The sequence below is a fragment of the Podospora pseudopauciseta genome, assembly GCF_035222475.1.
Source record: "Podospora pseudopauciseta strain CBS 411.78 chromosome 5 map unlocalized CBS411.78m_5, whole genome shotgun sequence".
NCBI lineage: Eukaryota > Fungi > Ascomycota > Sordariomycetes > Sordariales > Podosporaceae > Podospora > Podospora pseudopauciseta.
In genome coordinates this window covers 244,794-266,090 of record NW_026946665.1, presented here as the reverse complement: position 1 = coordinate 266,090, position 21,297 = coordinate 244,794, and the positions used below count along the sequence as shown (strand labels likewise).

General features: G+C 51.8%; 6 protein-coding genes across 6 annotated transcripts; 3 read left to right on the top strand and 3 right to left on the bottom strand.

Annotated features, from left to right (window-relative positions):
* Window positions 1–642: 642 nt before the first annotated feature.
* On the bottom strand, window positions 643–1,997 carry TVP38_2 (Tlg2-vesicle protein; the record flags this gene model as incomplete). Its single annotated transcript, XM_062913289.1, has 4 exons — window positions 643–1,309; window positions 1,370–1,482; window positions 1,547–1,733; window positions 1,806–1,997. The coding sequence occupies 4 exons, from the start codon at window positions 1,995–1,997 to the stop codon at window positions 680–682; spliced, it is 1,122 nt and encodes a 373-aa protein (XP_062764675.1). The 3' UTR covers window positions 643–679.
* Window positions 1,998–2,763: 766 nt separating this feature from the next.
* Window positions 2,764–3,264, bottom strand: QC763_0073520 (uncharacterized protein; the record flags this gene model as incomplete). The annotated part of the gene is made up of 1 exon (XM_062906012.1): window positions 2,764–3,264. One exon carries the CDS (start codon window positions 3,262–3,264, stop codon window positions 2,764–2,766), a length of 501 nt encoding a protein of 166 aa, XP_062764674.1.
* Window positions 3,265–3,349: 85 nt separating this feature from the next.
* Window positions 3,350–6,185, top strand: QC763_507000 (uncharacterized protein; the record flags this gene model as incomplete). The annotated part of the gene is made up of 3 exons (XM_062913290.1): window positions 3,350–3,907; window positions 3,968–5,831; window positions 5,896–6,185. Exons 1-3 carry the CDS (start codon window positions 3,602–3,604, stop codon window positions 6,183–6,185), a joined length of 2,460 nt encoding a protein of 819 aa, XP_062764673.1. The 5' UTR covers window positions 3,350–3,601.
* Window positions 6,186–7,117: 932 nt separating this feature from the next.
* QC763_507010 (uncharacterized protein) lies at window positions 7,118–9,109 on the top strand (the record flags this gene model as incomplete). The annotated part of the gene is made up of 4 exons (XM_062913291.1): window positions 7,118–7,629; window positions 7,689–8,150; window positions 8,222–8,725; window positions 8,804–9,109. 4 exons carry the CDS (start codon window positions 7,118–7,120, stop codon window positions 9,021–9,023), a joined length of 1,698 nt encoding a protein of 565 aa, XP_062764672.1. The 3' UTR covers window positions 9,024–9,109.
* Window positions 9,110–17,730: 8,621 nt separating this feature from the next.
* Window positions 17,731–18,807, bottom strand: QC763_507015 (uncharacterized protein; the record flags this gene model as incomplete). The annotated part of the gene is made up of 1 exon (XM_062913292.1): window positions 17,731–18,807. The coding sequence occupies one exon, from the start codon at window positions 18,805–18,807 to the stop codon at window positions 17,731–17,733; it is 1,077 nt and encodes a 358-aa protein (XP_062764671.1).
* An 869-nt stretch (window positions 18,808–19,676) lies between these two features.
* QC763_507020 (uncharacterized protein) lies at window positions 19,677–21,281 on the top strand (the record flags this gene model as incomplete). Its single annotated transcript, XM_062913293.1, has 1 exon — window positions 19,677–21,281. One exon carries the CDS (start codon window positions 19,677–19,679, stop codon window positions 21,279–21,281), a length of 1,605 nt encoding a protein of 534 aa, XP_062764670.1.
* Between the last annotated feature and the right edge of the window lie 16 nt (window positions 21,282–21,297).

The window sequence follows — 21,297 nt, the reverse complement described above, 5'->3', positions numbered from 1 at the left end:
TCCTCGAAGAGCTAAACTCCTCATACAGCAACCTAACCTCGCCAGTTTCCCTCGCAATAGCCTCCTCCATCTCTCTGTTGATATTCGAGGAGCTGGTGCACAGAGCAGCAACATCAACGCCGCCAAGGCGAGGAAGGCGAGGAGCTTCATTTGTTGATTGGAGTGTTGATATATCGTATAGAGGTGTGGTGATGTTGAACGGTTGATGGCGGATCCTCAGTTGTTCTGCTTCCCTTCCGTTTTACACCATCGTGAACCCTCTGACTTCGATGAAGTCACAAATTCCTTGGAAGACCCAAGAATGCCTCTCTTGATGATGCCATTACCAAAAAGCACCAACAAACAGTCTTGGCTTTGAACAGCCTAGTCAATGCAGGCCAGGATGTCGGTAATGTACTTGCATATCTCTATCTGCAATATATCCCAATCTCGAGTGTCATTGGAACCATAGGTTCGATAAACAAAGCCCTGTTGAGAAGAGCTCAAAGCTCTGCCCTCTGGCCAAGTCCACTTGGCAGCGCTGGAAATACGTGGCCCCTGCCCCTCAGCAATTCAACAAATCATCGCCGTCAGAAAAACATCACCTGACGCCCATGCACTACTGTTTGCCCTTTGTTTCACTCGAACCTCCATATCCAAACTCAAGGTAACATGGCGCATTTTGATGCAACACCATCCCTCACACCCACTGAAACCCTTTTGCCGGTTGCTGCCCAAAGTACTCGTTTGGCGGCGTTCCTGGACTATCGGGTGTGTTGACAGCCTCTGTCGTCCACCCGGATGGCGCAGTGGACGGTCCCTTGGAGCGTTCACCAAGCGGCGTGTGGTTTCCGGCGGCAGGACCTGGCATCGCGATGCTAAAGTCGTTCTGGGAAAGGGCCTCATACTGACTCGACCTGTTTAGAAACTTGTGTTGCGCCTCCACCGTCCACGGATCACGAACCTCGCTTCTTTCTGGGTCCAAGGCCCCATCCCCGGTATTGACCGTGTCATCCATCGTCGGCATTGCTAAAGCCTTTCTCCTTTCCTCTTGTTCCTCGATCAAAATCTTCTTAACAAACCGCATCTTGAAACCGATGTAGCCTGCCATGACAATGGTCAACACAAACGCGATACCAAACACAATGTTCTTGGGCGCGTCGTCCGGCTTATCTTGGAGTAGGAGGACACCGAGATAGACGAGAAAGATCTGTTTCGGAAGCGTAAGGAACGTCGCAATGGCAAAGATCCAGAAGTTCACGCCGCACGTGGAAAAGACGGCGGTGGAAAAGTGGGTAGGTATCGCTGAGAAGCGAATAATCAGGACAATCTATACCGTCCACATGTTAGTCGCCTGATGATTCTAGTCTCAAGACAGGAAGCGGTATACCCAGAAACCCCCATCACGAGTGATGCGCGCCAAGGCGCCGTAGCTCAAGCTTGTCCTTTCGAGCTTCTCCGACTTTTGTCGAAATAGATACTTGAAGGCGAACCAAGTACCAACTGTGTTTGGGCCTGTCAGCGTCTTGACACTGCCATCACCAGCCACGGCACGAATGCCACCTACCTTCTCCCAAAAAGGTGCCTGCCGCCACGATGCCGAAGCCAATCCATAATCCGTATACTACTCCGCACAGTAATGCAATGATTTCGTGGCCAAATAGAGGTGGAAACGATATCACGATGAGGATGACGATTGGTATTAGCCACCCGCCGGGTAGATGGCGCACTTGCTCGGCAAAGGGCCGAAGATGCTGGAGAGGATGCGCAGTCAGTATCTCTTGCTTGCCACCACATACATTGTCAAAGTGTCCAATATCACCCACCTCAACAACCTTGTCGTGGTAGATGGTAATGATGGCGGTCAGAATGATAATAACCACCAAGACCACCCACATGGCCAGGTACTTTGGGCGCAAAAAGAGCCTCTTCCAGTTGACGGGCTGGTAATCTGTTTCTGATGGGGGCAAACCGCGTGGTGTCTTGGGCGGTACCATCTCGATCTCGTCGGGCCCCATAGCCCCGGGCGAAAGGGGTTATCGATGTGGTGGTAGAATGGTTGCAGCGTGGGTGAGGCGGCGGCGGCGACGGCGGCGGGGGAGTGTTGACGACGAGTCGTTGGTGATGGTCTTGTCACACGACGACAGCACTGGTTCTTGAGAGGGTGCTGAAGCTGTTGAGGATGGCTGGTAAGACTGGAAACAGAGAAGAGAAGCTGTGGTACGTTGCAATGGCTGGGAACTTATTCCTACGTCACCCACGTTGCGCTTATGGCCGTTGCGGTCCAAGAGAAAGGGGAGCAGGCGCAAACTATAAATTGCCGTCCGTGTCTGGCTCATGTCGGCCGCTAGATGGGAGACACCTTGGTCGAAGCTTATTTGAGTGAGGGACTCGGGTAGCTCGGGGGTACTGCTCCCGTTGCTTGCTTAACGCCAGCTCATTTGGACCGTTCTTTGTGCCTCTGTCATTTGGCCTGGTGGTGCCCCTGATGCTAGTATTGTGCAACGTCTTTGTCCTTTTCACTGACCTCTCCTGTGCTTCAGCCATTGGTCCACACTGACGTGGTTCCAGGTTGCGTCACTCCCGTCTGGGGCTTGATTCCACGTGGTGGTGCTTTAGACAGTCTCCCGCCGTTGTTGTCCCAACTCTTCGGATGATACCTCAGCAAGACGTCCAATTCCCATGTTGATCCTCCACCGTATTCACTGCCTACCACCACAAGGCTTGATGGCTCGGGAAGCTTGATCTCCAGCTAACATCTTGGCCCACTTGGAGCTCCCATCATCACCAGGACCGGCCTGCTTCGTTGCTCTGCTGGTTGCTCCCTCGGTTGGTTGCCCCCCCCCCCAAAACTTCAGCTGGCCCGTGCGAGTGAATGCAGCGGCGCACTGGACACCACTGCCCAGTATATATTCTCGACTTCTCTGCCGGAATTCCAGTCTCTTTTTCTTTTTTTTTCTCATGTCGACAATACTTCAGAGAATCATTTCTATAGTAGTCGTCCTCTTCTGTATTCCCCAAAGGAGCCACAGATCCCACCCGGGTTGATGAACGATATCCTCGAAACCTACACAGTGAGGCCCTTTTACTTTCGCTATTTTTCTGCCTGGCACTTGTGCTGGGATTTGGAACAGAAAGCGATGATGATCGATCTATACCCCGTCTCTCGAGGACTTGCCTTTGGGTGTTTGGTGGAAGTCTGAACGGCTCTGGTTTTTCACATTGCGCTCTTGGCCATTTGTCTAGGATGTGAGGAAGATTCTCACCATATACCGGGACTGGCATCAAAAACAGATCGCAATTTTCATTCACCCATCTGCCTGCCGATGCAGGTCGACGTTGATGCGCCCCAGGCGCCACTCCGTCTTTGACAGGGCCGAGGCCCCACAGCGCCCGACCATCGGTGCGCTAGGCAGGGGCCTGGTTCTTGTGTCCAGGCATCTGTGGGGCATCACCCCAGAGCTCCATCTTCTGTCTGGAACAACACCACCACCATGAAAGCTGGAGCGCGTCACCGACATTTTGTTAACTATTAAACTTGGTGTTCTCCAGCGTCTTGTCTCTGTCAAATCTCCGTCTTTATTGTCTTCTTTACCTACAGACTGTATGTGATCTTGTCACCATGATTGAGATCGAAAACGCCGAGATTGACGAGGTGGAGGAGGTTCACCAGCGATGCTTTCTGCTTTCCGGCAAATGTGTGGCCTCCACTGAGCCGACCTCTGGGACGGGCGGGGACTTTGTTGTTGTCGAACCCAAGCCAAGCAGTTTTGTTTTGGTTCATGTGGAAGATGAGCATGGCAACACCGGCTTCCCTGACCAGCGCTGGCCGCTGTCGTTGGGACAGTTCAAGGCCTTGGTTATGCTTTCTCCTGGCCTGAACAAGATCACTGTGACATCGGGGAATGATGCCGCCAACGCGGTTGAGGTATGTTCATCTTGAATTGTTGGTGCTTCTCATGAGTTTTGGCACTGACACAGCAGCTAGCTATCCCTTCGGTACACCCCTCTCCTGCAAGTACCGCCTCTTCATCTCGCCATCCTGGTAGCAAAGGATTCACCCCTCTTTATCGACTGCCCACCAGCCAAGTTTGGCGACATTTCCAGCACTCACTCGAGTCTCGATGCCGCCATTTCCAAGCTACGTGTGGCTGCTTACATGTGGCAAGCCTTGGCCGCCGACAGCATCTACTGGGACGGGCTGCCTCGCCAGTCGTTTCGAATTGAAGAGGAATATTCCCCCGACACCCTCAGCAGGCACGCCCAACAGCAGTCTTTTGGCAAGCAGCAGGTCATGGGTTCCGTTCCCCGAATCCACGTCATCCGCACCGAGAAGACGATCTCCCAGTTACGCGACGTTGAGGCTGAGATGGAAGCGGCAAAATCAAAGGCAGGCCAGGAGCAGCGACACAAGGATTTGTACCGAATCATGTCCAAAGCGATCAAGAACTCGGGCGGTCCTCTCCACCCAAACAACAAACCGGTCATCGCGGCCCTGCTTCTGGACGCGCACTTTGATGAGAAGCTGGGAAGGACCCTCCCAGACGCCCTTTTCTCCATCCACAAATCAGAAGGCCTCTCGCTGGCCATGTCAGGGAGTCAGTCGACCTACTCGTGGCCCCGGTTCATGGATGAGATTCCAGACTGCCTCCTTGACCCGACACCTGTCGGGGATGCAGTCAGCAGGGAACGTTGTGAGCGGCCTATATGCATGTGGGAAGCTTGCTCCGTGAGCCAGGGACGGTTTTACAAGGAGATTGTCCGGGCGTTTAACCCTTCGGCGACCAAGCCTAACTTCATCACCAGTCATGACTTGGGGTGGGCATTCAAACATTCTTGGTGGGGTTACTTTCAATGGCCAGAGCATTTTCTCTCGCGCGCGTTGCGCTGTGCGGGTGAGGAGGAAGAAAAGGAGCCGAAGCCGGTCCGATCAGACGTCTCGCAGACTGGATACTACCGGATTAAACTCAAGGACGCGCTTGTTCTGCGCAATAGCGCGCCCGAGTTTCAGTTACCGGGATATGTGACCTTGCCAGAGGGCGCACCTGAGATTTGTCCTTTGGTGGAGGACACTGTGGATGGCCGCGCTGCTCAAAATGTTGAGATCAAGTGCGATGCTGGGCTTGCCAGTGTTTGGGTTTGCAGCAAGAATATGTCTATCAGCGATGGTCTCACCTACCCTGGCGAGCCGCTCAAGAGTGTAAGATTCTCACTGCGAGAGTTGATGGAGCGGTTGGGCCCTCATGTCAGCGAAGAGGAAAGGATGGCGACCGGCGGGTTGGATCGGATCGAGGCGCTGGGTATGAATGGGGAAAAGTCTACGTTTCATGACATCTCGACTTGGATGAGGTTGCGAGTGGCTGAGTACATCGATGCTGGTATTCCCGGGACCGACCTTCGCTTCACGAAAACGGCCGTTGGGTCGAACGCCGAGGAGGAGGAACGTTCGAAAGGACAGTGGGGCATGAATCATGATTGGAAGTGGACTGTTTTGCTGAAGAAGCGGAGCAAGAGGAAGGGCACCAAGTGGTATGGGACGATTGTGAACGCCACCATGATTGATGTCAGGGTCGGGTGCGCGTTGGACGGTGCCTATGTCTATTACGAGGATGGGTCAAAGGTGCCATGCGGCCCAAGGTTACCTCCTTCGACACAGATGGGAGGACATCAGGCGAGGAAAATGGCGATCCCACCTGGAGTTGAAGTCACCAAGGTGGCCGTATCCAAGGCTCTGAAGAACCACGGCGTGTTAAAAGGCCTGAGAGTGTGGTTGTCTAATGGCCAGGCAAGAGGTGGCTTGAATCTTCAGAGTTTTGCGGCGGATTTGGAGCTGCATGAGGTCAAGGTTCTTGGTAAGCTTCATGGCTGCCCCCTGCGTGGAGGCTGAGAAAGAAAACTAACAATCTGCCTATACAGAGCCACCAACCAATCATAAGATTGTCGGATTCTATGGTACGAGCGGGTCTTGGGGCATGTGCCAAAAGTTTGGCATCATGTCAATCCCAAGAGATGTTGAGTTGCCAGGCTCTGTTTACGACATGGAAGAGTTTCAGAATCTTCCTCTTGATCATTACGCCGAGAAGCAGGCAGATGAGGCGGGGTCCGAGGGCGAGGTGGATAAGATGGACGAAGATATGGAGGAGGACCCTGACACTGGGTATGATGAGGAGTGGGATGAGAGAACGAGGAAAATATATGGGAAGTAAAGGGTGTCTGAGAATCTGGGTGTGTAGAGCAATCACCATTGCATTCCCTCTTCCTCTTTGGCCAAGGTTTGACATCTTGAACCAGTTGAAAGTTCCCACATGCTGAACGCTCAATGTGTCAGGTGCCATCCGTCATGGAGCCACCGTCAAGCCTTGGAACTCTCGCGACGCCTCAGCCGGTAAAGTTTTCTTCACTGGCTTAAATGACAAAAGAAAGAAAAAACAAATGACACCCACTTCGAACTGGACTCCTCAAGTCCAACAAAATCACTGCGCAGACGTAAACTTCCTTGACAACCCCGGGCACAAAGAAAGAACTACACCAAACCCCATACAATGCACCTCCTGTTCGGGAGATGGCACACCTTTTGCCTTCTAATCGTGCCACTTTGTTTGGCTGCATTTTACGTGGCCGCAAGCGGCATGATACTGGTTACCGGTGAGTCTCATCACTCGTGATTCAAGGGGCGCCCTTGGTCACTCAATGGTGACTGACAAAGTGGAAAATGTACAGCCAGATTCATTGATTTCATCCTCTCTCTCTACTCCTACTTCCACTGAGCACGCCTGCACCTTGTCTGCCTGCCTGCTCAACGGCCAGGACCGGGAAAAAGATATCACTCCCCCAAGTAGGTGCACCATCTGACTCTCCCGTCAATGCCGGGCTATCGATCCGAACGCGATATTAAGCCCAATTTGCAAAAGGAAGCTCTCGAAGGACTTGGCAGGGGGGCCCGTGGATAATATAGAATGTGCCGGTGTGCCGCTCGACTTTACGGTGTGGCGGCCACGAGGGAAATCAAATGATGGAACTGATGGAGCGGAGGAGGTGTGGTGGTGTGGGTGCGAGTTAAATAGCCTGATCAATTCATCAATCACGTATGGAAAGAGGAATAGATTGGGGTCCTATCTGTGAAATATAATAATGTTGGATGCGTAGGTACCTACCTTTTACCTCGTGGGATAAATTGCCGTCGTGCGGGGTTTTGGGGTTGGTTCTCCTCACGTTCGTGGCGGGGAAGATAGGGGGTCGGGGAGGGTATATATCCATCCCGGGTTCTTTGTCTGATGATGGATTGTGGTGGTCTCGTCAATTGTGTCTTGTTCTTGGAGTGATGACGATGGCTCGTCTTTGGTTTGTTGGTGCAGCGGCTCTTGGGGTCTCGCTGGCTTCGGCGCAAGCGGTGATTTCTGCTCAGGGGTGCACGTCGAGATCGTTTACTATTCCGAGTTGGTTTGTCGAGGACCTTACTGCTACTGAAGGGGGGGCGTCGTTTTCGCTTTTGAACCGGGCGACGAACCAGACAGCTGAGTACACTTGCCAGGGGGGCAATTGCTCGGCGGAGGAAGAGATCGAGGACCTGGTTGCGTCGGTCCAGATCTCCGGGACGAGAGCGAGTGTTTCGGTCAACCAGACATGGTCTTGCAGTGACCGCACCCCCGAGTGAGTGTGGTGGTGATTTTTGACCGACAGATGAGAGGACTGACGTGGATATATCCCAGAACAAAGTTCACCGCCGCCGGAACAGCCTCCGTCCCCCTCACCGACGGCAAAGCAGACAGCTCCCCCCTCCTCGTCAAGGGGTCCCTCCTCCAACCCGTCGCCCTCACCCCCAGATACAACGAAGGCCCCACAGGCCACGACACCCCCGGGTGCCTCGCCAAGTCCGAAAACCCCAGCTGGGTCCTCTCACACGTCATCTGGGCCGACCAAGACGGCGACGAGATCACCTCGGTCAAAGAGCAGCGTCTAACCTTCATCCTTACCAACCTCGCCAACGGCTACGAGGCAAGCTGCATGTCCCAGGGCCCCGTAGCAACCAACATTTTCTGCGCCGGCACCGAGTTCCAATCCTTTACCATCGGCCGCTACAGCATCTCCACAGCAGTCCAGTTCGATCCCGCAACCTACAGCGTGACCGTAAGCCAGACTTGGTTTTGCGACGATCACAACCCAGCTAAGCCGTATTTCCCCCTTCTATCCCCTCCTTTTCTATTCCTACCTTGGGTAGTTAACAATGATGTTTTCAAAACAGCCTCCAAATCTCCGCCACCGGAACCCTCCCCCTCCCCCTCTCATGCACCACCGAGCCCATCCCCTCCTCGCCCACCCACCTCAAGAAATTCTGCACAGTCCCCACGACCGACTCGACCGTTTCTCTCACAGGCACCCTCGGCACGGTCGTCACCCTCCAGCCGTACTCCATCGAGGACCCCGTCCCTGCCACCCAAGACTCGTGCACCCTCTCCTCGATCTACAGTCCCAAATGGCAGTTTTCGTATTTCAGTACCTACAACGGCTCGATATCGTTTGAGATTATCCTCCAGACAAACAGGGGGTTTAGATACCCTAATCCCGTTTACCAGGGCAAGTCTGCCGGGGATGGGTGGTGGGAGTGTGAGATGGGGTATGATGGTGGTGCTCAGGTGCCCGAGGGGCCGTTGTGGCCATACAAATGCCAGTTTAGGTGGGATGAGGGGAGGAAGGAGTTGAGTTTGAGGGCTGAGTGGGAGTGTTTGGAGTTGGATGCCGAGAATCCGTGAGTTTTTTTTTTTTTTTTTTTTTTTTTTTTTTCTTTTTCTTTTTGGCCATGATGCTTATGTTGGGTTCGCTTTAGGGTCCGCTTCTCGGGAGTGTCGACCGCCACCGTCAACAGCAACATTGTTTGCGAAAAGGTCGAGCATAGGGAGTACACCGACGAGCCGCTCGGGGAAGGCGAAGAGCTGACGATTCCTGAGCCGGTGGGCGTGGTCGACTATTGCTACACTGAGAATCCGAGTTATGCCTGGGTTGGGGACGTTAAGGATGTCACTTGGACTTCGGGGAAGAGTTTGTGAGGAGAGAGGTGTAGACACGGCTGTGTGTATTGACCAAGACGTCTAATCTAAATACATGCAAAGATCTGAATAGACTTTCCCCAATCCAATCTCCAACACAAGACTCAAGACTCACTCAACGTCAAGTCAATGCCCAGCTTCTCCATTCCAACCTTCAGATTGTTGATCTGGTTGTCGAACTAACTCTCGTCCCGGATTTTCGCAGCTCGTGCCCTCTCATCAACGTCTTCAAGGACCACGTGTTTGAGGTTTGGGACATGTCTCAGTGTGGCGCCCAGAAATTCCTGCGGCCCAAAGTGTCTTCTTCCGTGACACGCATTATCCGAATGTGGCGTGTACTCGAGAGTGTGGAGGTTAGGGGCCATAGTGAACATCCAGACAATCAATTCAAGGGAAATGTGATGCCGATTCTGGAAGAATTCTCTGCCAAATTCTGAGGTGAATTTCCTTATGGTATCTCTACATCCACCCCCTCGATCTTCCAACACTTCAGGCTTGGCCGCTAAGCGCCAACAGAAAATAAACATTGAAACTTAGAAATAAAACCCGGCGGCGATCCCAGTTTACGCATTATCACGATAATCTATTTCCAGCTCTGCAAAGACAATCTATCTAGGTACCATGTCGCTGTTGTCTATCGACTGCACGTTTTGACCGATCGCTCTCATCATCCTCGTGGTCGTTACATCCGCATCTTGCCAAGGCTGGGTGAGATAGCGGTGATCTGATCATTCCTTTGCATTGCGTCAGGCAGCCTGGCCTGCGGCACAGCAGAAGCTACATCACCTACACCGCGCATTGGAAAAATATAAGATTGTAGCCCTAAACGTCCGCCAAAAAAAACACCACCGCCACCACCGCCTCCGCGATCACCACCCGGACTCCCAACCCCAGCCCCAAATCGCTAGAGCGAGCGAAAAAAACGCCAGCCAGCCCAAAACGTCTTGCCGAAAAAGCGCCCACCTCGTCCAGCGCCGCCGGCGGTCTGCCCCCACCGTATCCTTCCCCCCCAATATCATTCCTTGCTCTTGCCTAATCTTCAGTCAGCATAGTGCTATTATGAGTAGTAAGTCAAATTTGGATAAATCACGGTACAAGGTCAATTGGGGGTTTGGGACACCGGTGGAGATCACCGCACGCGCTGCGCGCGAGGACGAGGTGGGCGCTCTCAGGCGCGGCAGCAAGCTCGGCGATGGTGGCCTTGTTGTTGTTGTTGTTGTGTTCTGTAGCGGGAGCCTGTGAATCCAAACAGTCGTACATTTCTGGCGTGCCGATCTTGGGCCCTGATGTCAATCTTGATCGGCCTCCAAAGCTTAGTTGGGCCAAGACTCCCACAGGCCACATATCAACCGCAAAATGGAAAAAACTAATATTATCGCAACTTCCATAGTAAATAGCCTATTTAAAAGATCGCCAAGGTTCCTGGAAAGTGGAATACCAAGTGCAAACGCCCGAGTTCGATTCCCAAGTTCACTAAAACCACTGTCTTTTACTTACACCTCCCACTAGCTCTTACACGTATAAGAGCCAGTGGGAGGACCCCCCTTTTAATCTTTCTTATAGGCCTACCGGCTAATCACAAGCCAGTATTTTACTGGCCTTACTGTGGGCCGGTTGCCACACGTGTTGAAAGAGTCGTACATTTCTGGGGTGTCAATCTTGGGCCCTGATGCCAATCCTCAGATCCGTAGGCTCCCGCTTTGGTTGGCGGGCGCGGGGGAGTTCTGGGAGGCCATTTTTATTTCGAAAAAAAATCGAAATTCTTTTTTTTTTCAATAACAAAAATTGTTCGAGAGGCTGAGCGATTAATGGGAGAGTTAGTGGAGTTTCTAGAGACCAGAATTCAAGATTTAATGTGAGGCTGGAGGAAGAAAAGGTGAAGATTGAGCCTTGAAACTTGGAATATTTATAATATCCAACCATGCATTAACTTCCCTCTTGCCGCCGCTGCCATGCCGGACAGCAGGATGCCGTGATGTGACATGAGTTGGGAAATTCCAACCGGTCACTCACCTTTAACTGAGATATTCCAAGCAGACAAGTGCAATATGCGCATATGCCAGCTGAAGCGGAAGGGGTGATCTCCCTGATTCTTTTGTGGCAGCATCATCACAACTGGTGTCTTTTCTTAACCCCCGTCAAGGGCGTTGCAATTACTTCCATTTGTGAGCGGCTGGTTGATCATATCGGCCAATCGCGGTCCCGTCTCTTAGCTCTTAATGGAAGCAGTGGCCCTGCCGTTCATGACATGGTCATTGCATGCAGGCTTGCAGCTAGAAGTGCAGCTTCCCGTCCGGACACCGGATACCCACTCGAGGGAAGTCCTGGAGCTGAGTGCAGGTTGAGCAAGCGGGTTGTAGGTCCGTAGCTGCCTGCTCGTGGAAGTGGACTGACGCTCACGAAGGTTCGGTTAAGCAGATCAACAGGGCTGTGATTAATAACTCCATGAAATCACAATGGGGGCAGGGTTTAACGAGCATTCAACGAGGTGGTTTTAAATAGGAGAGATTAAAAAGCGCTATCGTAAGTGTCGCATCTAATCATCAATGTTACTAGGTACTCAAAATTGGAATTTAATCTTTAAATACCATGAGTGATATTGGATGCAGACAGCAAGCTACACCTGCCTTACACAATGCTGAATGGTTCTAATAGACGCACAAATAGAATTTAATAATGCACATAGAGCAAGTACCTATAAAAATGCATTATCTGCGTTAAAAAGAGAAAGTTACCCCAGTTAAAATGGGCTTGATCAAGTGGGTTAAGGTTGAGCAAATATCGGCCTATCTGTGGTGGGGTTTGAGTGTGTCCCAGAACTGCATTTGCGCCACGAGAAAGAACGGCAGTGCCGTAGTAAAGTTTGCTGTTCATCTGAATAAACGCTGATTTATAATTATCCATTTAACTGTCATTTTTCTTTTCTTCCCACCTTCTCTGTCCTCTCTCATCCTTTGACACTCCAATAATTCAGCCGTCCCTGAGTTAACATGCTGGAAAAAAGCATGAATGACCTCTTCGAGGACCACCTCGATAGCACGAATCCTCCTCCGCCCTATGTACATGATAACGGACCCGTCGTGGATGATTCTGAGAAGCCAAAATCTTTATTATTGCAATCGTCGCACCTCACAGAGACAAAATCGGAAGACACGACATCCCAGAAGGGCGGCATTGGTATCTGGAGGCGGGCCCTATCCCGAATCAGCCCAAGTAATTCTCACGCAACAGGAAATACCAAGTGGTGGGGCAAACGACTTCAAGAAAAGCTCACCGCAGCGTATCACGGCCCCCCTACATGGCGTCGACATAACGACATATCGTGCATGTCTACCAAACTTCCACGACCCTTTCCACCTGCTACACGTATCCACCGCTACTCGATCGATGTCCTCTGCTGCCCCCCACCGCAGCCGTTCGCATCTGAGACTGCCCGTTGGCAGCAAGCCCGCCTATATGTCTCGGCAAACGACCTCTCCCAACTCCAGAAACCAATCCCCTGGCGAGCCAATATCGAGGAAGGCTGCTGTCTTGACAATGTCCAACTTATCAATTACGCTTACCCTGTCCCGTTCCTCGTAGATAGGCCTTCTGGGAAAGTCAAGGCGTATGACAGCATACCTACAGGGACCGGTCTGTCAGTTGGAGGGCCTATTTATGAGCGTACTATTCAACTAATCCGAGAAAACGGGAGGAGACCAGGGTGGCCAAAATGGGGGTTCTCGTTCACGATGACAAGTCGAGACGGCGCCTGGCTCTGCAGTTTGTCCCGAACTGATGTCGCCAGACTTATTGACCTCGATTCGGTGATCCGGTGAGTGCTTATCCTGTGTTTCATCCAAGCACCTGCGCAACGGTATTAGCTGCTAATAGGTGCGATGCTGAGCCAGAATCGTTGGTTGGATTCATCCAGACCCAAAACTTCTCGGAACCTCCGTTTTGTTCTATAGAAAGACTATTAGCAAACCGTGGCTCGAGGTTGTCAATCTTGAAGAAACAGATCATATACCCAGCTCATTCATGGGCGAAGTGCATGACAGGGAGATGCGTCAATTGGTGGATGATAACATTCATGGTTTCATTCAAGATAGTTAGTGCCTGAGGGTGGCCGTTGCATAATAGACCGGTATCCAGTCAGAACACCAAAGATGTACATTTCACCATGAAACAAAGTGAAACTGAACCCCAGTACGGAGGAGAGATAACTCTATTATAATGATAATAAGAATATCGCCCCGTACCTAAGATATTGATGTTCGTGATAAGAATAGAGCTCCCTATTCAAGCCTCACAAGATAATAACAATAAGAATAGCATTCTCAGATCCAAAATAAAGATAATAAGCATATTCATCCCAAAAAAAACCTCCCCAACTAAGAGCAAACCCTATAACCCCCAAACGCCCAAGCCCAGTGCCAGCACCCAAAGCTAGCCGTTCGCCCCTTGCCGGATAAACTTGGACGAAGGAAGGGTAAGTACTGGACTGTTCGAGAAAGATAACGTCTCGTGGCTGCCCCCTCGATCAATCTAAATGCGCATCGTTGGGTCCCAACAGGTGTTCCTGCTTTTAGACACAGGCATGCGCGCAAAAGCGTGTCAGGTTTGCGGTTTCCGGCACGGCTTACTCGAAAAGCCGGAAGACCGCTTTGACTTCGTTGAGATGTCCGTTGTTCATTCGAGCAGGGCGTTGGGCTTGCTAGCTGCTTGCACGCGTCTTGGAGTTAGAGTAGGATGAGAACCTCAACTCTTATCGGCAGGGCGAACTTGATGGGCGTTGTCGGCTCCTCTGCGGGAAGTCACCCGTGTGCTATGCAATGCCAGCCGAGCCATTGGCACTACTGTCATACGTGACCCAACTTCAACGTGACTTCCGCCCAACCCCAGGACCAGCTCGTCTGGTGACTAGCCCAGCGAATATGAGGGCCAGAGCGATGAGGGTTAACGGGAGGATGATTATGAGGTCGCCGTTGCTATCACCATGATGGCGATATTGCAACGGATGAAAGTGACATGAGCTGCCAAGTAACATCCAACTGGTTATCCACCCTCGACTGAAATCCCGTCTTCCAGGCGATAGACAGATGCAACATGTGGATAGCCCTGCCCCCTTCAACTGAGCCCAGCCCACGGCCAACTCTTTTTGCAAAGCAGACTGCCATCTTCCATGTAAATCCGTCCATAAATAAAAACATCTAAGGGACAGGACTAGGCCACAATGGCTGTCCTTAATCCTGTCGCAGCGTTTGCTGTTGCCTCCACCATTTGTGGGTAGCTGATCATGTCAGCCCATCACGGCCCAATCCCGTCAATGGACATGGTCCAAAAGTGACAGTTGCTCGAATGGGCAACTACAAAACGCTCTCCTGCTCAAACGGCACTTACCTAGGTACCTTACCCTTCCTGAGGTGAATTTTTCCCAAGTGAGAAACCGCACCTTCCCCAGCCGAGATGCAAGCTTGCAGTTACCATAATGGATGACGCAAGACGACGAGAATGTTCCCTTTGGCCCCAACCCAGGTCCACATCATGTTGCTGTGCTAGTGCCCAGCGCGGGTTCAAATATCCCAGATTTGAAAGTTCGTCAGAATTTCCATTTCCTTTCCTCAAGCATCACCACCCACAATTTTGGATTTTTTAGCCAACACAATTCCTGTTGAGTTGGAACTCAGACAGTTGATTTGAAGCATGTAAATTGAACTGATGATATTGTCTAAACAAAAGAAAAGCTCTGTGGAGCGTACCGTGAGATATTTATACAGGAAGAGCCCAGAATAGATGCCAAGTGCCAAGAATCCATCATTGTAACCCTCCCTCAACTGCTCCATGGAGCCTTGCGCTCCTCCACAATTCCCAACATAAATCCTCTGTTTTTTGGAAAATTCATTTTTTTTTCAAAAAAAAAAAAAATCAAAAAAAAAATGTCGGCCCCAAGCCCCAACACCGCCGCCGCCAACGCCGCAGCCGCCAACGCCGCCGCCGCCGCCACAGCCGCCACAGCCGGCGACGTCGAGCTCGGCCTGCTGGGCCCCAACCTCCTCACCCACCGGTGCACGTGCGGGGATCTCCACCTGCGTCTCCCGCTCCCTGCTGACCCTGCCAGCCAGTGAGTTCACCAAACCTGTCCTACTTCCTTGTCAGGCTTTCAAAGGCCTGACAAGTCCATTTGCTGATGATGAGTGCTGACTGAATATCCGTATTAGGCAGGGGGTGATGCAGGGGGCCGGGGACCAGGTGGGGGTCGGACGCACCCCGGCGGTGAGAGATTGGTTGCGGGCCCGGCAGGCGGCAGCTGGGTGGGTGACGTTTTTGGCGGGGCCCCTTGCAATTCTTGGTACGTCTCAAAATCTCTCAGTTCACTTTAACATGCATAACTGACATGGAATGATTAGGCTGGAGTTAGAATCTCACGTGGTTCGGTGCGGCGGCGGGGTTGGCGGGTGGTTTGGTCCTCGCGGACCTAATTTGGTGGGGGGTTACGGGGGCGACGGGGGGGGGGTATTTTTATCAATGGTCTGCATAGACGGGGAGGAACATTCTTATTATCATTATTTTGGACATGGACACTATTCTTATCATCATTATCATGAGACTTGAGCAGGGAGCTCTATTCTTATCACCAACATTAATATCTTGGGTATGGGGCGATATTCTTATTATTATTATAATAAAGTTATCCCTCTCCCCGCACTTTTGTTTATTTGTCCTTTGATTCTTGTGTGAATGTGATGACGTTGATGACGATTCCGCAACAGAATCAGGGAGACCACGCCTTTTACTTGAGCAAGGAAGGGGTTCTTGTGTGTGTTGAAGTCAAACAATTCCAGCATGGCCAACACCTAGACATACGACCTTTCGCCCCATATAGCTAGCTCACCCATGGGCGAAGTTCATGATAGGGATTGGAGATGCGTTAATTGGGGGAATAATAACATTCACGCTTTCATTGAAGAGTAGGTAGGTATCTAGGTACCTTAGTTAATAGGCCTTTCGAGATGGTCAATATGTGTGGGGTGTTGGCATTGACCCAGTGCCTTGCTCCTGTTTATCCTCAGCCACGACTGTATATTGGAGGCTGCATTTGGGTAGTATTCGTGTGGCAACCTGGAACGAACAGCTCAGACCATGAAAATAGTCCAGAGCCTTGCTTAAGGAGTCTGTTCGCTGTTCTTTATCCTCCAACACCCGAGTCCCTGTTTTCTGGCCATACTGTATTTAAGGTTAGCAATGTTATAAAGCCCGGCCACCTTATTATATCGTTCTTGCGATCTATAATATTTAGGCGTAAAAGGTGAGAAGACCTAGAACTATTATGTGGGGAAATAACTATAATATCCCGACTCGGCTTCTTTAAGAAGGCTTGGGGCGCGAGCGGCCCGGCTTTGGAGAGGTTCGATGTTAAGATCGTACCTAATATTGAGGATGTTTTGAGGAATATCGATATTAGTTACGTCGATATTTTTATACGTCTTTATATAATAAGTACCCGATAAGAGATATTAAGACCTATTATTATAATCTATTATACAAATCCCTTAGCGAGGTCTCTTATTAAAGACACCGTCTGCAAAAGTTCTATCCCTAAAAAGTTTCCCCACTTCGGAATTAATACGAGCGCATTACCTCTAGAGTAACCTATTCCTGCCCGAGGGTTTATATGACGATTCAACGAGGCCTTTACCTTAATTTGCAAATCAGATACTTGAATTTAAGCTAGTGAATTTGGACAATTCGAAATGAAGCACATTTTTTTAAGCCAATTTGCAGGGGGGTAGGGTGTCAGAGGCAGTGCTGCTCCTAGTTACACACCCCACCCAAGTCCGAAAGCGGCAATATATTTCCCTCGACCAGGAAGAACACATTGGGCAGAAATCTATTTGTAGGTTGGTAAGTTTGTCAAGGACTCGCCCTTCAAAACTCCCATCCACGTCATCGTACACCCCGGAGAGGGGCATTTCTTGAATATTGGGTGCTGCTTGAATCAGGAGAAGACGCTAAGGTCCCCATTTGCCTCGGTTGAAGCTCCAATGCCAGAATTGAACCCTCCTCAGTCTCGTCAGGGTGTTGGGAAGACAAAAGTGGAATGTGCTCCAAAGATGCATCGGGTCCTCTAGGGGTTTCCAGATTGGGGCAAAGACTTGCGAGCATGACAGCTGCGAACTGATATGGCCTCTTTTTAAACATATACTCTGTTTCCCGGCCTGGATGGGTGTTTTAAATTCGCTCTTGAAAGTAGGTTTTGACGTCAGGCGGGCAGTCCACAGGTAACTGGACTTGTACTCAAGCGGAGCGAACATGTTGTGCAAGATCAGGGCGTTTGATAAGTGTCCGGATGAGCAGTGACCAAAAAGTCTGGATACACTCGAGATTGTGGTATAGGTGTTTTGTGCCAAAGTTGTTGAGAAGTCTGCATGTCAGGCAAACAGAAGCGAGGGCATGGGTGCACCGGTTGTCGAAGTTGCTGCCCTTGCAAAGCTGCTCAACGATCATTGTAACAAGCTCGAGAGGGAGATCCAGGAAGCCGGCCATTGTTGCGGCTGGCTGACGGGAGGTTGGAGGAGGAGATTGAAGGTGAGGGGTTGCAGGAACACTTTGGACATGGAATGCTACCGACTTGTGCCCCGAAGCCACCAAAGCTAAACACCCACGCAGCCATGGCCGAAGTGGGTTGACACCTGGCAAACTTTTGATCTTAGTCCTACAGAGGTATCTATACACTTTCGTCCTCCAACGGCGTTATCCTGCACTCAATCCCCCGAGCCTTCAGTGCAGCATCCAATTCCACCAAGGCATCTTCGTACACGCCTGGATGCAGGTGTTCGTCATACAATTCTTCCCATCTGCCAGGGCCTTCCTTCATCATCAGCATCCTGAGCTTCCGAGCATGGTTTAGAGTCGCCCGCTGAAGGTCCTGGGGTGCAAACTGCTCATAGCCAATGCAGGCGTCCCCGGTCTCATACTTGAATATCTCGAGGTTTGGGCACAACTTGTAGATGGAATCCAAAGCTCCAGCCCCCACCATGGAGTGCCTCAGTTCCAAATAGGTGAGTTTGTTTAGCGTCAAGTCAAGCTTGTCGTCATCCTCCTGACTGAAGGGTGAGATTATCATGCTATCAATGCTGGGAGCGGCCTGAAGAAGGTTTCGGAGACCAGCAAGACAGATTCCGCCTTCTGTATCGTACCACTCGAACGCAACCTTTTTCAACATCGACATCGTCTGAGCGCCACAGAAATTGAAGGAATCCCCGGTGAGCCGGGCGCGAATGCTCTCCACGTTGGGACACAAAGATGTCAAGAGACTGATTAGATAGTTGCTCGCCCCAGTGCTGAATTCCCGTTCTTCCCATGGTGAGAGTTTTCCGCCAGCCTCTACCCGCCGAGCTTGCAAGGCTTTCACCTGGTCCTGCAGATATCTTTCAACTTCCGGGTAATCTGGTGTCGTTTTATAATCCCGGGTCACTATGTCTAATGATCGGACATGTTGGCCAAGGTCACGGCGAGTAACCAGTGTTCGAAGGAGCAGCCACCACTGAGCGTCCGAGTCGAGATCCGGGATGTAGTGGTACAAGTGCTTTGTGGCGAGATCGTTGAACAGCCTGGACGTCAGGCAGAGTGCGGCAAGCGTCTCATAATCAGCCTCGAGGCCAGTCTCCTCTCTGCCAAGATGGGCTTCGCACCGTATCGTCAGACAATGGCAATCTGCGTGAGGCGGAGGTGATCGACACCAGCAGAAATCCTCGACAATCTTTGTAAGAAGCTCAACGGGGAGGTCCTGAAGACGGGCCATTGCTGTTGTGTCGATATGCGAATGAGGAACAGCAACCAGGGTCTTGGTCCTCTTATGACAGGCTAGGTGCCTTTTTCTCTAATGGTTTAGGCAGCACAGTGAGTGGGTCTTTGTAGGGTGCCATTCACAGGTTTGTTGGCGGGCACTTTTCCTGGCGGGGATGTCGATAATGTCCGACAAGTTATTCCGGCCGCACACCCCATATATCATGGCTAGCGTTTTGCTAGGTCTCCTCTCCTGGTGAGCTGCTGTCACGAAGAAGTTGACAAGGGCAGCACATATTCCCAAGGCTCCCTATTGCCTCAACAGCCTGGACCATGACAAAGCCGCTCAGCAATGTCTGCCACGGACGAACTTCCCGAGGTCATCTTCACCTGGAGCCACTCGGTGGCCGGAAATGTTGTCAAGCCGTCTCGCGTTACACAGCCGAGCCATGAACCAACATGCATTACAACCTAGAACCCACCAAACCAAAACCAGAAGGATTATGCGCTCTCCGCGGTGTATTATTTGCCTCGGACTGCTCGGAATTAGCAGCCCCCCGACAGGATCACTCTCCATGCTTCAATGACAACATGAACCTGCGCTGTGAGTTCCCTGAACATGCTCAATCAACCTCACCTCGACGCGTGGTGTAGAACTGCTTTTGGATGTGATAACGAGCCACATGGAGGCGATGCACAGCCATATTTGCATGGAACTTTCAGCAGTCATATTCACACGGAACTTTGATCTGCCGTGTCAGTCGATCGCCATGGTGAGCGGATACCTGCCTACATGACCCGTCTATAAATTGAACCTCCTCCCTCTATTCCCAACTCTCATCATCACTTCACCACCGTACCAACTTGACATCTCTCACCACCACCATGTCCCTTCACCTCTGCAACCCCACCACCTTCTCCTCCCTCCCCCTCCCCGTCTCCGCCTCCCTCCTCTCCCTTACCGCCACCCCAGTAACCAACTACTCTGCCTCCGTCCCAGCCATCTACCGCCTCACCGCCCCCGCAATCGCCTACACCAACCTCTCCTTCTGCAACATCACCCTAACCTACACCCACCCAGGCCAAAACGACAGCATCATCATCGAAACCTGGCTACCCGCCGCCTCATCATCATCCAACCTCACCACCAACCCCACCAACCCCTGGAACTCCCGCCTCCTAGCCGTAGGAGGAGGCGGCTACCAAGCCGGCCGCTTCGACCTCTCCTACGCCGGTATGCAAGGCGGCCTAGGAGAAGGCTACGCAACCATCACCACCGACGCCGGCCTCGGGTCCGACACCACCGCCCGTCGGTGGGCGCTGCTAAGCGAGGGAAATGTGAACTTGTATAACCTCCTCAATCTGGGGAGCGCAAGTCTTGGTGATATGGGCTTCATAGGTAAAGAAATCATCAAGGCTTTTTACGGAAAGGGGCCGGAATACAGCTACTTCAATGGGTGTTCCCAGGGCGGGAGGCAAGGGATGGTACTTGCGCAGAGGTTTCCGGGCTTGTTTGACGGGATTGTTGCCGGGGCGCCGGCGGTGTATTGGAGTGAGGCGATGGGCGGGTTTCAGTGGCCGCAGGTGGTGATGAATGAAGGGGGGGAGTGGCCGTTCGGTTGTGAGGTTGATGCTATTGGGGAGGAGGCCACGAAGCAGTGTGATGAGTTGGATGGGGTGGTGGATGGGATTGTGCAAGAGGTGGAGGGGTGTTTGCGGGCGTTTGATCCGTTTGGGATGGTGGGGAGGGGGGTTGAGTGTGCTCAGTTGGGAGGGAGGGTGATCACGATCACGGAGGCGGCGGCGGCGGTGGTGAACAAGACTTGGCATGGGAGGGAGAGGGTGGATGGGAGGAAGGTGTGGTATGGGCTTGTGCCGGGGAGTGATTTGACTGTGAATGGGTCTGGGATTGTGGCGACGAATTGTACCGAGGAGGGGTGTGTTGGAAGGGCAAACCCGCTTGGGAAGGACTGGTTTGAGTTGTTTGTTGAGAAGAGCTCGACGGCGGATGTTTCCAACATGACTCACAGGAAGCTGGATCGCTATGTGAAAGCCACCAAACAGGACTTTGGTTCTTTGCTCGAGACAGACGACACAGACTTGGCTGAGTTTAAGAGACAAAGCGGCAAGTTGATCAGCTGGCATGGGCTGATCGATCAGCTCTTGTCCCCCAAGGCCACCGAGCGGTATTATCAGGATGTGTCTGCCATTGTGTCGGAGACACAGGAGTTCTACCGACATTACGAAGTCCCTGGTCTTGAGCATTGCTTTGGCGGCCCGAGTGGAAACCCCCTCGAGCTGTTGGGACAACTGCGGGCTTGGGTCGAGCAGGGCATTGCTCCTGAGGCTTCGCCCGTGAATGTGACTAGGTTGGATGGCACGACTGAGGCTAGGGTAGTGTGCCCGTATCCTCAAAAGGCCAAATTCGATGCGTCTTGCATAGAGGGGGCGTGTTGGACCTGTGAGAATGCGATCCGCCCTCCGCTTTAGTATCTAGATTAAATTG